Source organism: Megalops cyprinoides, chromosome 25, assembly GCF_013368585.1.
Source record: "Megalops cyprinoides isolate fMegCyp1 chromosome 25, fMegCyp1.pri, whole genome shotgun sequence".
In the NCBI taxonomy this organism is placed as follows: domain Eukaryota; kingdom Metazoa; phylum Chordata; class Actinopteri; order Elopiformes; family Megalopidae; genus Megalops; species Megalops cyprinoides.
Window position 1 is genome coordinate 3,284,813 of NC_050607.1, and position 18,173 is coordinate 3,302,985.

Here is an 18,173-nt window from a genome sequence, read left to right on the forward strand (position 1 = left end):
GGAAGAGATTTCCAGGAAAAAGTGGCCTGTTGGTGACAGCGCCTGAGAGCGCCCCGTCCTTTGGGGGGGGGGGGGGGACGGCGGGGACGAGCACGTGCACGTCTGTGCAGAACGGTCCTCTCTTTCCACACGCCGCTGCGCTGTCATCACCACAGCAACGGGAGAAACACACGCGCACGCACGCACACACAGACACACCAAGCGAGCGTGACGAGACGTGAAGAAATGTCTGCTTTTTAACAGAGGGTTCTTTTATACCACCGGAGGCAAACACTGGCAGTCACCTCAAATGATACGGTGCTCTGGAGTGAACCCGTCACAGAACTTGCTTCCTTGTCCTCTCTTGCACTTGTCAGAAGAAACTAGTTATAACAATCCACAACTCTGACGTACTGTGTGCTGTGTGTCTGATGTACTGTGGATGGTTCCTAATGTTCTGCAGACTTACTTCACTGTAGAAATGCTTAGAATACCATAATCTATGTGTTCTTTCTACAAGAAATAAAGATTTTTTTTTAATAGCATCAGCCATTGGCAAATGGCCTGACCTTGCAGTGCAAAGGTTAAATGTAGTCTGCCATTTTGAAGACCTTAAGAGTAAGACCCGATTCCCCGCAAAATCAACTTCTTACCAAGAGCCCGATGCCACAGTCAATTGGACAGCAGTTACCAGACATCCACATCGATTTCCACTAAACATATGAATGCTCAACAGCCTCCCTCATTCTGCCCATCGATCCGAGGTCTCTGCTTACTCCAGATAAAGCGTCTGCATGCGGAAAGTAGCAGAGATCCCATAATCCACACATATCCACTGGGATCACAGCCAGTTTCTGTCAACTGCTGACCTGGCCAGTCTTCGCACTTCCTCCTGAAGACGCCCTGTGCTTCTGCTGCTAACAGCACATGATTACAGATCCACAAACAACACAGGCAGCTCAGTGTAGAAGTTTATTATCCTCTCCCAGAGTGTGTTGCATTTGTCTCGGTCTGTGTGTCTGTCTGTATGAAAGGGGCACAGTAACCGTGGTTTTCCGCCGGAGATTCAGGCTTATACAAAGGGGCGGGCGTCAGCCATCTCTGACTGCACTCACAGTCTGACTCGCATCAGTCTGCCAGCGCTCTTCCCACCAGGCAAAACACAACTAAAGCTACAGATCAAAATACAAAACACATCATGCGAGCTTTCAATACAATACCCACAGGACAACTAAAGTAGTGCAACTTACAAATGTTAACTTTACCAAGGACACGGTTATTCAAATGGAAAAATAATTGCATGATGTACTGTATACAAATCAAAATAAATATGGATAATTTAACAATACTAGCGCTAATATACATTTGTTTAAAATGGTATTACTGTAATGATAATATAAAAAAGAGCAAGCTGGACCCCAAATAAAGATCTAGAATTCCCCAAAGTCCACTCTCTTGTCCCGAAACTTGTTCCTGGCCTTTGTGCGGGCTTTAAACGCAGCTGCATTGTAGAGGTGCTGGAAAGAGACAAACGCATTATTAAGCAGGCTTTCAGAACTGGTTGTCCTCAATACATTGAGCAATTACAATTACCTAAGGCATTGTGTGTTCTCAACAAATAACCAACTCCACCCTCATCAAAAGAGGAAATGTAGGAAACGGTTGCTCCTGATAGTATTCTTTGAGCTCGGTAGGTCCGAGTGCAATACTGACAATATCTACTACAGAGCCTGGCCCCCTTCCTCGACACGCCACCCTCCCAGAGTTTCAGCTGTACAGGACATCGTACCCTCTCGAAACGGGAGATCTTCATTGCCTTCAGTGTGGCAGAGTCCACCATCATCGGTGGTCCGAGCTGGAACACGTCACGGATGAACTCGTTCGCCTGGAGGAGAGGAGACGAATTTGCAAATATTATGAATACTGTCTAGTCAGTATGGTTGGTTCAGTATCCCAATGGCCAAACATTAGCACAAACTTGAAGGCATCACTTAGACTGCTGCAGAAACTATCCAACTTTAGGTTGCAAATGTAAGCCACTTCTGAGGACTGTGCTGGCCAATCTACACTTCAGCATGCAAGGTCACACCCACCCACATGATTAACTGCCTGAACGGCAAGGACTTCATTTCAACGTTCCCTCATATCAACATAAAATACTCCTGAATCTGCCTTCCAAACATTTGCCACTGCCAAATCAATTATGACACGCTGCATTCTCCTCTTAATTGTTGGCTGTTAAAGCACCTTTAACTATGAAGTGTTGTAATGACCAATTTTTGCCTTTCTGTAATGGTGATTTACATTTTTATGACAGCAATTTTGAGATGACATTTGCGATATACATGGTTAGGTTCCACACTAGAATACAGCAGTTTCTTGTCTCCCAGAGTCATAACTGCCTGTCGGTTCCGGGATAAGCCGACCCAGATGTGTAGTGTCTGTGTGGAAGCGATGTGAACTCTGGCCCACTAAACCCCAGCCCACCTGCAGATGGTAGTTCATTCCCGAGCCGACGAATTCCCGGAAGGCGTCGTAGGTCCGCTTCCGCACCCAGCTGTTGATGTCCATGTGCTCTGTGCCGAAGCGGATCGTCTCCGTCTGGAAGCCGCCCTCCTGCCGGTGACGGAGAGCGAGATTTCAGCACGCAGCCCTCACACAGAGTCCACACCACTGCGTTCAGACTGCTGCTGGCTCACCTCCACGCCCCGCAGCACGTCTCTGAAGACGGACCTCTGCTTCCTCTTGTCGTTCTTGGCTCGGTGCTTGTTGCAGTCGGTGGCCAGAGCGTTCAGCTTCACGCACAGGGGCTCCAGGTCTTCATATTCATACTCCTAAGGAGAGCGGATCGAGGTTCTGATTCATTTGAACTACCACGCTACTTGAAATGGCATCGTTTGTATTTTAGGATCTGCTTCCTAAAAATCTTCACTGATCTGCTCATCCTCTGGATGTCTCATGCCTCCTTGTGTAAAGCATTTTAGCCAATCTACATGTGATATACATCACTGAAAAAACACACTCAATGCAGCATCTGCACAGTTCAACCCATGAAACTTTCCAAGAAGACAGTTCTGCTTTTTATAAACAGTTCTCTCTGAATAGGCCCGGTGGGAATCCCAAACCAGAGTCAGATCCAGTAGATGCACATCTGATTCCAATTCTGTGCATGAGCGTTTGAGCAAGGAGCACTCACAGCGTCCAGGTCCCGGGCCAGCTCGAACAGCAGGGCGATGGTCTCCCCCGCTGCGATCCTCATGTTCACATCCTCACACTCCAGCAGGCTGGGCAGTTTGGGCAGGTGCCTGAGTGCAGCACATGGAAAACAGACCCACGTGAATGCAGCTTCAGCTTTGCGTAATGTCTCAGAGTGTAGAGATTTCTCTAAATTTACTTCAATACATGCAGCAAAGCAAAGCATCGTCGCTAATAGCTAGTAAACACACAGTACAGTCAATAATAGAGAAGGCTCTGATTAATCAACAACGTGCTAAACCAACATGCTAATGCGTAAAGGATATCAACCATTTATATTTCATCCCTTCCTATGTTCTTTCTGTGGTCCTGTGTACCCATTAACATTTCAGAAGAAACATTTAGTAAGAAATTCCCTTAATACACGTCATAAAATATTCAGACCAACAGCATCGCAGCTGCAGAAGAACACACAACGTTGCTCATTTCCTTGAAGCAACATACGGTTTCCATACTTAGGAACACTTCAGAATGGAACAAATAAATATGCTCAGGTGATGTGGGAGTGTGGTGTGGATTCACTAAAGGGCTTTGTGAGATTTGGTTGGTTTGTGTCCTGCGTGAGGTGAAGCCGTGGTGGATGTGGGGAGTGGGTGTGGGCGGGCAGACGCACTTCCTGAGCACGGCCTTGACCTCGGCGCCGGGGCAGATGGTGAGCAGCAGAGCCCAGGCCAGCAGCGCGTGGATGTGCAGCACGGTGACCTGCGGGCTGAGGGCCGGCCGCGTCCCGTCCGGCCGGGCGTAGGACCGCGTGAACAGCGCCTCGAAGCTCTCCATGGTGGCATACACGTCCTGTCACACACACACACACACACACACACACACAGTGAAAACACACTCCAGGTGCAGCGTCCTCCTCTTAAACACCGCACAGGCGGAGCCTCTGGGGAGCAGAGTGAGCGAACAGAGGCCATCAATCAGGCAGTGAAAGAGGCGTTGCAAGCAGGGCGCTGCTGCAGCGGAGTCCGGATCACACAGGGTCGCTCCGCAGTGCCTGCACCGACACGCCCGCCCCGTCTCACCGGCGCTTTACCGCCGTCTACATAACGCCTGAGCAGCCTCAGGAGAGCCGCAGAGGTTTACTGTGGCAGAGCAGGGGCAGTGTGAGCACGGTGCTTACCAAGAGGTCATCTTCCGCAACCAGGGTGCAGACGCCCAGGCTTGTGGCACACTGCAAGCAAAAGCAAAGGGAAAAAGCTGAGACAATGCGTGAGACAAATCACACATTAATGCCTCTGGCTTAGCGTTCCATGCTAATGCTTTCCCTGCAAACGACAGCTTTAACCATCAAACCACACAAAGATCTTTTCTGCTCTCGCTGTTAAACTTCTACAATCACTGTAGGCGCTATGTGTATACTTGGAACAGCTGTTCTGTACAGATAAGGTGGCATTTTTCTCGGCCTAAAGGCTTATCGCTGGTGCGTTCCTTGCTCCTCCTCATCTCTGCCCGTGTCTCTGTAGCTCTGCAGCATGCGGTTTATGCCTCTTGCCATGACAGGCCTGTGAGCTGCTGCAGAGAGGAGCGGTGCACTCACGGCTTGCCGGGCGCGGATGTTGGCGGCTCCGTCGGAGAGGATGTTCTTGAAGACGGGTTTGAGGGTCTTGAAGACCTCCTCGCTCTCGATCCCGGAGCCCAGCTGAATGCAGAGGAGGCAGGCCAGGGAGGCGGCCGCTGCCTGCTCCTCCCCTTTACCTGTATGGATGGGGCGTGGGAGACACACCTGTCAGAGATCTGGCCTTATAACCAGAGGGGTGTGGGTGTGAATCTGCAGCCTGAACTGCTTCAATAGATAGTGTCCATGTATACTGCTGGACTTTACACATGTGAGCCATTCCTTTTAGCCTGGGTGAGGGGCTCTGCTCAGCACGCAGCTACTGTAACGCAATGGGAAATGCAAAATTAGGGCCAAACCCAGTGGAGCTGCAGGGGAGAACACGGTACCTTTCTTTAGGCAGCGCTCGATGCTGTCAGTGATAGTCATCCTTCTCTCCAGAATAAACTCATACAGGATTTTCGTTGCCATGGCAGTTTTCAGTGCATCCAGAGCTCCCTGCCTGGTCTTAGCACTGCGCATCAGGAGAACAGGGTGCGGGGCGGAACATTCAGTTATTCTCATTTTAGATCATGAGTGCAGATTAAGTAAGTAACAGATTACTTTAATACTCATTCAAAGCGCTGCTGGTTAGCAAAATTGAAGCCAAATGCAAGCTTAATATCCCCATAAATATCCCTGTGGGACACAAAGAATACAGGATAAACTAACTGACATTTCATTCATATTGATTTTCCTGCCTCCGAGTACTGTTAATGTGGGCAGTTGGAGAACAACAACATCTAAAAGCTTTACAAATGATGAAAGGATGCACTGCAGAACTACATTATTGCTCAATCAACCTTAAGACTGAGAAACACATCGATCACAATGTTAGCCCCACAACAGGAAGTCCTTTTGTTCACAGGATGTCACCCTGTGTGGTTAAGTTCCCACACCTTTGAAAGTCATGTGCCATACATTCCCAGAAAGGCTCAACAGACCCTCAGAATCAAACTAACCAAATCAGCTAACCTTTTATCCACAGTACTGTCGATGAAACCCTTCAGCTTGTACTGCAAGTCCTCCAAGGCTCCATCCTCGGTCCCTTCCCCTCCTGCTCGATAAGACAAACACAGCTATTAGGGAAACACAGACCCTGAGCTTTGACTGTGAATGTAATGAACTTTCATGTCCGGGCAACAACCCACACCAAGCATTCACCACACCTCTAGAAAAGACTTTATTTCTACTCATTTTCTTAGTTCTTTAATTTCTGGGCCTCGCTAGTGGAGCTCTCCATGGTCATGAAATGTGACCGTGCCCTCTCATTGGTGAACGCTGCCGTGACCCACTGAATGGTCGTACTGACCGCCGTGAGCACGGTCGATGATGCCTCACCTTCCTCTGTCACGCTGGCCGAGTCGCTGAAGCTGCTGCAGTGGCTGAGCGTTTCGATGGAGGCGTCCTCATCGCTAAAAGGCTGCACAGCTCTCTGCTGCCCCCCTGCAACGTAAACACAGGAAAAAAAGGTTCCATTTCCCATTCAGATGCAAGCAGGTATCACGCTTTACTCATGTCATATTCTCTTTGCGTTCAAAATACTGTGCTCATTTTAACTGATTCACCATTCATGCTCATTCAATGTAACCACAGTGTGGCTTCTGTGACCATTAAAGGAGGCCGGGATGCTGAATACATTCTAAACCAGAAATGTACCCAACTGAAGGAGGCTTGGGTCAGTCTGTGCTGTGTGACACCAAATGCCACAATTCGGCTAAGGATGGCTTACGCACCAAAGGAAGAGCTGGATTCAAAGTTCAAAGGTGAGAGAAAAGTAAAGTAAAAACAGAGATAATCTTTAAAGCACACTTTGCCAAGGAGACAGGCAGTCTAGATTAAATCCGGGCAAACCCAATTCACCTGACACCAAGCAATGAGGACACAGCAATAACCATACGGTGGGCCTTTTATTAAACTCTTCCACCTCACTGAGCACACAAGTCTCCCCCTTCCACATGGAATCACTGAAAGGGTTATTAATACGACTCCAATTAACTTCCAGTGACCTTTAAGAATATAATTTGCTCTCAAGTTTCAGAGTTAGAGGAAATTACGTTTCCCTGGAAACATTCTGCCCTGCGGCTAGCGGCATTCTGAACACAAGCCCAATGTTGCAAGATGAAAATATGTCAACTTCACACCACTTCCCTTTCTCTCATCAGTTAAGCAGTGGAAAAACTCACATTGCGTTCTCAGAGAGCAAAGAGCAGCCTGATACGGCCTTTCTGACTGCGTGGATCCAGCACAAATAAAACAAGGTCCAAGTCAGCAAGCGTCCAGGGGAATAACCCTTTCAATGGCAGAAAGGCACGCTGGAATTTCTCGCTCTGCTACAATGAAAGCCGGTGAAGAGGCATTATTTAGTAAAATATGTAACAAGTGCCTGCAAGAGGGCTGTACATATATCTATCCACCAAGAATTTCTACCGATTCAGAAATTTATTGCACCGCTGTAGGCCAATTATTTACGGTTTTTACGGTTTCAATACAGCCATTTTTCAGCATTCTTTGCATTGCAGTAAAAGACATTATGCACCTCCCTTCCCTTACCCTTAACTTTTCTTCCCTTTTTGTGTGGCTTTACTATACAGTGTCTTTTGCTGTAGGGTGTGTTGTAGTCCTGCATTGCACGGATGTATTGAAGCATGTATGCACTTGTTATCTTTGCACTGTTGGGGTCTGATGCATGCCTGAACGTGGTGAACTGTACCCTGTACACTTTGTACCCGCTCTTGGGACGTCGCTCTGCATAAAAGCATTTGCTTAGCAAAAAAATTAAAATTCAGTGAATTAACATGCTTCATGTCACAAGTTCAGGCCATGACAAACATTTCACCTCCGACTTAAACGAATTTTGGTGGAAAACGTAAAATGGTACATCGCGGGCCGAAAGCACCTGAAAGGACCCGGTGTGATAAGGCTGTCTGAGTCGCAGATAAACCGGCACGGGTGGAAAGGTGCACGGTACACGTGACCAGTCTCACGCGGCAGTCACAGACCGCGGCGTTCCCGCGAGCTCGGAAAGAACGGTACAATTGCGACTATTCTACCAGCTCGCGCTTAAAACGTCACAAAAACGCAGCGATTAATCGATACTGTCGTAAATGCAATTCGTTATATGTACAAAAACCACACAATCCTAGATGTGACACCTACTATAATGGTAACTTAGGTTTTAAACCGCACAATATTTGCAACAGCAATAGACATTTTACACCTCTGTGTTAGGAACGCTTTACTATAAAGACTATGTAATCATACTTAAAATGGGATCTGAGGCTTGGTAACCTCATATTTGCCCTCGAATAACCCCAAAACCAATGAGGTTGTACTTTATCAGAACATCACACAAAACGGTATTATCATCTGCAGATCCAGAACACAAGCCTTCGTGTCAGGTTACGACCTTTACGTCAGAATTATTCTATCACACCGAAACATCCTGGTTTTGATTTTTAGCAAGTTATAGCCATTCCCCAAAGGGCAAAAGCCCAAGACGGATACAAGGGAATGCGTGGCAAGTCGATTAATGCATGTGTACCATCCACTCTACTGATTAATACATGTTATTTAGAAACGGATCAAGTTCTGTGTGCCTTCACTTCCAGTCAATAGCAATTCCCGGTATACGTGGCTAACTAGCCAGCTACGCATTTCCTTGATTCGCGCCCGCTGTCGCCATAAATTTCGTCTTCAGGCTGGGAGATACCTAAACACTGCATTGCCATATTACTGATACCCATGGAACCAAGCCGACAAGTAGCTTTGTAAATCTATAACTACAATCTAGGTCGGTAACCGCCGTCCTAATATCGATATTATATTATGTTATCCAATAAATACACAATGCCAACCTCTGGATGCCTTACAATTCCATCCTAGCGAACCGCAGGCCATAAACAGTGGTCTATGTAGTCATATTCTCCATGGCTTATCGTTGGCTTAATCACTGGAATTCCAAAGAAAGGACTACAAATCCCAAAGTTCCCTTTCACACAAACCAGAGCTGGAATGTGACGACCAGTCATAACAATCAGGCATCGTTCCTTACCTCTCGAACTCCTCTTCTTGGTCCTTGGCATTTTCGTACAAAAATAATAATAACGTTCGCAAAAAATCAGCCGATCGACGACCAGTTTTTAGTGTAACGTCTCTTCAAATAAAAATCTTCAATCGGCACTGTTAACAGATAAGAATTGAAAGCAGTTGCGGTGAAAAACTGCGAACGAAAACGACACATTTTCCCTCTAAAACTAGGGCTGAGAACAGTTTTGCTGGCAGCCGGATTTTATACGGTCGACATGTCACATGCGAAATGAGGAGGTCCTTTGCGGGAAATCACCCTTTACGTCATACGGAGAGCCAATCTGATTGCAGGAGCCGAGGGTTGTGATTGGCTGCGGGTTTGTCTAGTGCAACGTCACGAGAATTGCAGATTTGCTGTCAAATTTGCTGTCACGTTTCCAGGCAAACTTTCAAAGCTGGATAGCGTAGTAATAAATTTCATTGAAACATCGTCTAACTTTACGTTTGCATTTCATTGCACGGACGAGAATGGAATCAGCTGCAATTACGCTGCATGTAACACAGTACTGACACATAGAGCGGCCCTTTGGAAACGGATTTATCTGAATTGTGTACATACCAGAAAACATTATATGGAAATAAGTCCCAGATCTGCACTGTGCAACTCTCCACCAAACTAGAAGTGGTCTATTAAGTGGACCAGTACAGAGTACTGCACTAGTCATGAGAGTGACGGGGCCAGCTCATTTGCGACATATGAGAGACTTTGGGAAGAGCTCTCAGTTTAACTATGACTATGCTCTGTTAGTTTCACCAAGATAGTCCCAGTGTGTGGTAGAGTTATATTTCACAATCGTTTTACTTTATTTCTTCATTTCATTACAGCTGCTGCCAGTGCAATTTAGGACAGCTGGAAATTCGACCTGCATGTAGTAATCTGAAATCATCCCCAGCTGTCTATTATCAGCAGTGAAGGCCACAAGCCTTTCCCTCCTATCTCTGTATTTTCACTGTGCATGTTGGTTTGCCTGCTGTATGTGCTTAGAGGAACTGCAGTGTTGGCTGTTTATGACATTAACAACAAATATCGCTTTCTCTCTGCATCCTGTTTGAAAATTATTTTGACAGTAGACATTTTTCTGAGTCTATACTGAAAAGATTTATGCAACATATGAACTTTGTAAGAAGGTACAGTGAGAGACATTATTCAAACGTAATACAATAAAATATCACCTTTCCTTTTGAAGTATCTCAGTCTAATACATACCTAAATCAGTAGTATCACATTTATTGTATTGTCTTTGAAGAAATTAATATCAGTTTCAAGACAGGAACTGTTCTCTTCTGATTGCATTGCGGTTTTGGAATGACCTAAAATGTCAAAGGAAGCAGGCCCAGTTCTGCAGAGGGGGCTGGGTGGGCCGAGCCCATGTGGACTTTCACACATGGTCCTACACAGCATTTCTTAATTACCATGCTTCCTCCCTTCCCAGAATGTTGGCTGCCCCTTATTTACGTAAGGGAGCTATATTTATCCCTGAAAGTAAGAGAGAATGTGCACCGACCTATCTCATACCAGATATATACACATTCTTGCTTTTATGTTCACGTGAGTGCTAGCCACTGTGAGGATGGGCGCTTCATTTATCTATCTTAAAGCCAGGAATATTGTCTTCTTTGTTGTGTGTAAATTTAAGAGATGAGAGGTAAAGAGGAATGCTTCAGTTACTTCATTGCAATTGAATCATGTCCAATAGATTCATGAGTACCGCGGTCGTTACATAAGAACTTTGCTCCGTCGATAAAACGCACATGGTCCTAAAATGTTGAGCACCACGTGGTGACTCCGACGCTGCCACAATCTGTTCATTCTCCCGGCAGGGCAAGGGCTGGAGCTGAATGCACTCATTCACGTGGAATAAGTAAGTGTGTCCTGCTGAAATGCCGAAACTGCAGCGCTACTCATGGGAACGCGACACGTGCACGTCAGTGCGAAGCTCCGCGAGCTGGCCGTCGGTATAAGGTTACACACGCGACAAAACCGTGGGATATCCTCAGTTTCACTCTAGATCCCTCTACAACTGATTGCTATCGGCCACCATTAATGAATTCTGTCAATAAATTTTACAAACATTGCTAAGATACATTTTAGGTTCTGACTGTGACAATGTATTCAAGACGTGACAGGACACCAATGCCATACCGGTGTGCCGTCGTTAAACATTTCCTTTCAGAACGGTTGTGTATGGAATCAAATGAAATCAAGCATCACGATTTTATTACGTTTAATAGCCAGTAGGGCCTACAGAGCCGCCGAACCTGAAGAAAACGGAACGATGGACTGGCCGTGTGTTAATGGGCAGCGCGATGAAGTTTACACGTTGCCTAGGTAACCATCTCCTGCTCATCATTGGCGGAGCCAGTGCTCCCTGCGCAGAAAGTGATGTTGGAAGTGAGACGGCTGTCCGCTAGTTTTAGCTAGGTAACAGAGTTGGGAAAATATATTGGAATAAAAAAAGATTATTCATAGCAGTAAATCCATTCATTACCAGACGCCCGTGTTAGTTTAACGAGTACATATGTTTTGTGAAATTCTATTTATTAATTTTTAGGGAAAAAATCGATCATTGAGAATACGGAGCTATGCAGTGCGTATGAATGTAACTGTTGCTTTGCTATGTTCCACAGACAGCAGTTTGAATTTCCCGAAACGAGCTGACATGGGAAGCGGAGCGTCGGTGGGGGATGTCCGAAAAGAGGAGGACGACGACGCCCGTCGAACCGGGGGAAATGAGAGGGCAGAGGACAGCGAATTGCGGAGTATAACGCCTCAAAATGACGATGAAGCAGAAAAGACGCGGAAAGTAAGTGCAACGCGGGCCTTCAGGCAATAATTTAAGCAGTTTGACTCTACTTCATTTACTGTTCTAAATGGTAAAGCTTGCAAATGTGTCAGGCATTAAATATGTTTTCCAGTCATTTCTTGTGGGACTTTGAACGAGAGGGAAAAGCCTTAAGCAAGGAAGCTCGTGCCACATCCATACGAATCACTTTTCTCTGTCTTACTGGACGAATTTAATACATTTTCAGGAGGAGCCCCCAAGTCACGTTGTTGAAATTTCCAACAGCGACGAGAGCAATACCGAGGAGCAGGACGAGGCGGTTGAAGAGATCGAGACCATGTTTAAAAAGACCATGCACGTGAGCAGACAGGCCTTCATATATAGATATGTTTATGTGTATTGATTTGACATGACGTAATCAGAAAACGGCGGTTTTGGGTTTCCCATCGTCTGGCTGCAACGCTACACCTAAAGTAACATATTGCAGTATTGGGTTACTTTACGCTTGTTCTCGTAACACTGTGGAACGTTTTTGTCCTGGCAAATCCTTGCTGTTGCCTTACCTGTTACGCTGTCTAAATACATAAATACATATCTGAAGACAGATAAGCAGCGGAATGTGCTATTTACATTTTACATAGTGGTGGTACGTCACTCCCTGCTTCACTGGCTCATTTCTGCAGAACCTGTTACAGTAACCACAGGTTAAACTGGGTTTGTGTGCTGCAGTTTAGTGGTGTTGTCTCTGTTATTATCAGAGTATCAGGATGTACTCACATTTCTTATCTGTCTGTTAAGGAGGTAACTACAGAAACAGAAGAGGTGCCCCTGGCTTTTGAGAGTTTTCTTCATAAGAACGGTACACTTTACAGCTGCCTCAGCCAACATGGGAAGAGAGTATACGTCGATGAATCAAAAGTAAGCGAGTAATGATGTCGCATTGGAAATATTTGAGTTTGTTTATATTACATGATACATACTCTTTATTTATCACGATGCAGAATACATTCTGGATGTTTTTTCTCTTCCTTAAGGGTCTTGTGCCTTTCCCAAACGAGTGGTATAATCAAGGAAGATTCATAAATCCAACAGATGAGGTAAACTGAACAAACACAAGAAAAAGAAACATTTTTCATGCCTCTGATTTTCCTAGACTGGTCAAATTAACAAGGGCAAATGCTGAATGTGTCTGTTGGGGCTGTAGCAGGTACCCAGCCAAAGTCAAGCTCCCAGTGGCAGTCAGCGCGTTAGCACTGAACCAGCGTTTGCTGAAAATGACCGCGCCAGTGGGGTGTTCATACAAGGGAAGGGGATGGTCATGACCTACATGTTTGAGGTAGCCGGACACAAACCCACATTCCTCATTTGAAACCTCGAGTAGAGTAACGTCAGGTTGTGATTGTTGCCATTTTGTTCCCCCAGGAGAGAGCCAACATATGTCGATACTTCGATGCTCAGTCAGGGCTGTGGCTCCTGCTGCCCTTGCAGTGGGAGATGAACGTTGAATTTGTCAGAACCCGCATTCAACAAGTTATGGTAATCATGCATTTTGGTGTCTTTCACACATATGACACTGTTAGACGAAAGCCGTAGCTCATTTTGTCTTTCTCACTGTTGTGCTGTCGTGTTCAGGGAGCGCTCCCAGGTCTGGCGGATCAGAAGGAGATCACTGCAGCCCTCAGACAGTGTAACTACGATCCTGATGAGGTCATCTCTGTGTATCTCACCATCTTTGGAGACGTCTTGCTTCAGCCGTCGGACAGAGAGCAAAACCAAAGAGAGCTAAATTCATTCCGGTGAGGCAGAGAATTGATGCTGGAACATCCTACTGCAATAAAAAAGTTTTTTAAAAATGTTGACCGTTGTCTTGCTCTGTTTAGGAGTCATTTGGAAAAGGATAGAGTGATCGAAGATCTAAAGCAGAAGCTTCTGAACAAAGAGAAGGAGGTGGAGAACTTGTTTCACAGGAATAACCACCTGGCACGGGAGGCCCACTATCTATCGGACGTCGTCCAGCACTTGAACCAGAAAGTGGCCGAGCTGGAGGCGGACCAGCAGGAGGCGCGAGAGAAGATCCGGGCTCTGCTGACGAGGAGGTCAACTGCACCTCCCGTCAAACCAGCACCCAAACCGTCCGTTGACCCGGGCCGGCTGCTGGAGGTTAGCAGGCTCACCAGGGGCCTGAACATCTCCAGCAAGCAGCTGAGGGCCACAGTGAAGCACTGGCTGGTGGACATGGGGAACCAGGTGAAGCAGCTGGCAGAGGCGGTGGTGAGGATGAACGAGGCGGAGCTGGACTCCCACAGGGAAGTGGAGGACCTCCGCGCCCTGTACCGCAAGGAGGCCATGGAGAGGAAGGTTCTGTATAACAAGCTGCTGGAGCTGCAGGGGAACATCCGGGTGTTCTGCCGGTGTAGGGGCGGCTCCTCGTCCATCTCCTGCCTGGAGGTCCCCTCCAGCGAAGAGGTGGTGGTCAACCAAAAGGGAAACAAGAAGAAGTTCCTGTTTGACAAAGTCTACTCCTCTAGCGCCACTCAGGTGAAGCTGGGTACTGCAAGCAGCTCTTGGGATTTCCAAGCCCACACTTAATAGCGCTTCTGTGGGTGCAGTTGCAGTGCGTGTAATTAACCCCTTTCCTTTTACCTTTCATCACAGGAAAAAGTATTTGAGGGGACATTTCCTGTCATTGCATCGTGCGTTGACGGATATAACGTCTGTATACTGGCTTATGGCCAGACCGGCTCTGGGAAGACTTTCACCATGATGGGTACCAAAGATCAACCAGGAGTGAATATTCGGTACGAGAGCTTAATATGCAGCTTAGTTAAATGGTTAATGACTCCTAATAGAGCTGTATTTTATGACACCGCAGCCCTGTCAATACCACAGCCAGTGTGATAGGACTGAGGTGCAAGCCAGATAAACAGAGTCTAATTGTACTTTGTGCCATTTGAATGCCTAGCATCAATAAGTCAGCACTCTGCATGTTAACTCGCATGGGGACAAACACACTCAGGTTACCTGCTGAGGGTCAGGTTGCCTTTGTTAGCTGCTCTTTGCACAGTGATCTCTGCTACCTTCTGGCACCGCCCGAGACAGCAGCGGTCATCCCCCTAGATCCAGAAGGACCTGATACTGTTTGGCTTCACCTCAGGGTCCCATTAAAATAACCTGCTGGAGCACAGGAGACAGGGCCAGAGGGATTCATTCACTTTGTGCTTGTGTCTGCAGGTCAATCAGGGAACTTTTACGCATTTGTAAAGAGAGAGAAAACGTCACGTATGCGCTGAAGGTATGTTTTAATAATGAACTCAGCTACCTGTCCATTGTCTCCTTTAGGTAAGCTACGTATTAGACACCTTTCACAGACACAAAATAGCTGGTTGACTGTTTTTTCTTTTATAAATTAGCTGGGGATATGTTTTAGTAAGTATGGAAAAGGTGAAACATTTAAAGGTGAAACAGGGTAGCACTAGGCCAAATTACACCACATGAGTTATCTCATTCATATATAGCTTTACTTCAGGTGACGCCAGGTGAATTCTGTCACAAGTTAAATAACTGCTTGTGGTACCACTACATGTCAAAGCTGCAGACATGAGAAGAATGCTCACAAAATTTTCCACTTTCTCCTTCTCAGATCTCCATGTTAGAAATTTATAATGAAAGCATAAATGACCTCCTATCGAAAAATCCAGCCAATCATTTGGAGATACGGACCCAAGGGAAGTCTGTCACGGTACCCGGACTGACGTACACTGAAGTGGAAACCGAGGACGACATTTTAAACGTCATGGAAGTGGGAGAAAAAAACAGAAAGATTGCATCAACAAAAATGAATATAGAAAGGTACTATGGTACTGTTATTAAACACTTCAAGGCACATTCCATGCTTAAGTGTCAAGTGTCTCCTTTGATCTTTGATTCTGGAAAGACTTTGTTACATACAGCCTACGTGCTCTGAGCTGAAATGTTGATGGTTGAAGTAAAGTTGTGCTTAAAATGCAGTTCAGCAGATGAGACGTCTTTCCTGGTAGCAACTCCTTGAACTGTTAGGGGCCTGGGTGCTGTGGAGTGATTGGATTCTGTGATCTAGTGACTGATGTATGGTAGTATACTTGGCTTCCCTTATCTAGTCAGGTTGCACAAGTTAATGTGTGGCAGGGCTTTAATAGTGTTATACTCACACTCATTGGTCTGGGAGGGTTGTTTAGCTTGGTCTGACACTGTTGCTCATTTAACTTGGATGGGTACGCTTATGTTCATTTGTGCTGGAAGTCACTCTGGATAAGAGCGTCAGCTAAATGAATGTAATGTAACATAATGTAATGTAATGTAATGTAATGGGTCACGCTGGCTGTTAACCTCGTGCTTCATCATCCTGGCACACAGCTCCCGCTCTCACCTCATCGTCACTCTGCAAGTGGACGGCACCGACAGCATCTCTGGCGTCACCTCCCGCGGGACCCTCACCCTGTGCGACCTGGCAGGATCCGAGCGCATCTCCAAAACCGAGGCCCGGGGACAGAGGCTGGTGGAGGCCGCCGCCATCAACAAGTCCCTCACGTCTCTGGGACAGGTAGCGAGGGCTGTGATTAACGATGCGCCGGTGCGGGACGGCCTATTGAGACGAGAGGAATCGCAGAGAGCGGAGGAGAGAGGAGATGTGTGGGAGTCTGGAGGCCTCGTTACGGGAATGCAGATCGGTTTGAAGTGGGGCTCTCCACAGAGGATGCTCTGTGTTTCTGAATTAATTGTACAGTAGAGAAGGAGGAGACTGTGGAATCCTCTGGCTGCTCAGATAATGGGCTTTTAATCTCTACCTACTTTTTAAATCCCACTTTAGTTTCTACCTTCCTCTAAATTCAAGATCTGGTTTGTGCAAAGGAAACTGACAGAAGTTCTGATTAATAAGCTTATTAGTTAAGCTCGTGTATTAATAATAATGGATTGCATTTATATAGTGCCTTGCCGGCACTTTACTGTGGCTTACCTCAGCCACCACCAGTGTGTAGCACACACCTGGGAAACACAGCAGCCATTTTGCACTGAAACTCTCACCACACACCAGCTGAGGAGAAGAGGAGGAATTTATTCAGCCAATTAAAAACAGGGATGATTAGATGGCCAGACTTGAAGAGCCAGAATGGGAATTTGGCCAAAACACTGGGGAACCTCCAACTCTTTGCAAGAAATAGTACAGCATCTTTAACGATCATAGTGAGTTAGGGCACTGGAGTAGCGTCTCATCTGCAAGATTGAATTAGGTCAGATATATCCCCAAACATCCTAATAACTCAGTATCTTTCTGTCTTTGTTTGGCCAGGGGTATATTGGGAACAGTAACTGTGATGTGTTTAGATTTATGAGGAAGATAAAGGGGTGGATTTAGAGTTGATAAACTGGAACTCAGAGCTTTTGTTCCTTTTTTTCACAAAGCCAGCCCTTATGCCCTTGTACTGTGGGTGCGTGTGTGTAAGGCTCAGTTCATTCCTTAAATGTAATGACTCATCTCTGTGCTCAAACAGCACGTGATGTGTGGACTCTGCCCCACTGATGAAGTCTACAAAGCTGAGTAAAGGCCAGTGAATGGATGCTGCTGTCTCTTCCCCAGGTTTTCAGCGCTCTCAAATGCAATGCTCTGCACGTGCCCTTCAGAAACTCAAAGCTCACACATCTGCTTCAGCCCTGTCTCAGCGGAGATGCCAAGGTAATGTATAGCGTGCTGACCGTTACATCAGTCTGAGTGCACATCAGCCAAGCAGAGTTACTGCCTGCCCTTTGTAGATGTCGTAAGTGGCACATTGAATACCGCTTACGCTGGCAGACTTCAGGTCAAGCGGGACAGCTTGTTGTTGTGATATTGGAGATATCCAGCATCCTCTGCCCGCACGCTGACACACCCTGCAGATAAGCTTCACCCCTGCTCTGCGTGCCGTTTGCGTCCCCCAGGCCTGCGTGTTCGTGAACGTGAGCCCGGACCCTAAGAACGTGGTGGAGACGCTCAGCACCCTGCAGTTCGGGTCGTCCATCCGGCAGGTGGCACTGGGTAAAGCTGCACAACACGTAACCCCTGCACGCAACACCAAGGCCGAAAAATAGCCACCGCATCCGCACACTGACTGCACACGCTCACACTGGCCATGTCGCTGCATTCGCCTGGGAGATGTACAGGGAAAGCTGCATTCTGTTGCCTGTATGAGACAAATGAGGCAGGTAAGCTGGACTAAACCAGCTTGTGGCAATATATTAGAATCTATTAAAACAATTCAGTGTTCAGTGTGCGCTGAACAGTTTGTCAGAGCTTTCCTCTTGTGTTTTAATTGTGTTTTAAAGACTGTGATTAAAGACCCTTTGCTTGGTATACTGCAGCTCTTTGAGGAGTTTGTGTGAGTGGGTGATATGACTGATTATGACGAGATCCAGTGCCACTGAGCCGATCCTGCTCCTGTTCCAGAAGACTGCTGACAGAG

The 18,173-nt window shown here is 46.6% G+C and overlaps 2 protein-coding genes across 2 annotated transcripts; one reads left to right on the forward strand and one right to left on the reverse strand.

The window, feature by feature from the left end:
- Positions 1 to 944: 944 nt before the first annotated feature.
- On the reverse strand, positions 945 to 9,126 carry LOC118771887 (interferon-related developmental regulator 1-like). The gene is made up of 12 exons (XM_036520025.1): positions 8,883 to 9,126; positions 6,170 to 6,274; positions 5,804 to 5,885; positions 5,179 to 5,303; positions 4,772 to 4,929; positions 4,355 to 4,405; positions 3,848 to 4,026; positions 3,176 to 3,284; positions 2,679 to 2,813; positions 2,467 to 2,595; positions 1,769 to 1,864; positions 945 to 1,496 (listed from the first exon to the last, which is right to left on the reverse strand). Exons 1-12 carry the CDS (start codon positions 8,911 to 8,913, stop codon positions 1,410 to 1,412), a joined length of 1,287 nt encoding a protein of 428 aa, XP_036375918.1. The 5' UTR covers positions 8,914 to 9,126; the 3' UTR covers positions 945 to 1,409.
- A 2,911-nt stretch (positions 9,127 to 12,037) lies between these two features.
- On the forward strand, positions 12,038 to 17,887 carry LOC118771641 (kinesin-like protein KIN-14R). The gene is made up of 9 exons (XM_036519650.1): positions 12,038 to 12,058; positions 13,333 to 13,496; positions 13,581 to 14,238; positions 14,356 to 14,498; positions 14,932 to 14,992; positions 15,341 to 15,549; positions 16,093 to 16,279; positions 17,315 to 17,410; positions 17,653 to 17,887. Exons 1-9 carry the CDS (start codon positions 12,038 to 12,040, stop codon positions 17,800 to 17,802), a joined length of 1,689 nt encoding a protein of 562 aa, XP_036375543.1. The 3' UTR covers positions 17,803 to 17,887.
- Positions 17,888 to 18,173: the final 286 nt, after the last annotated feature.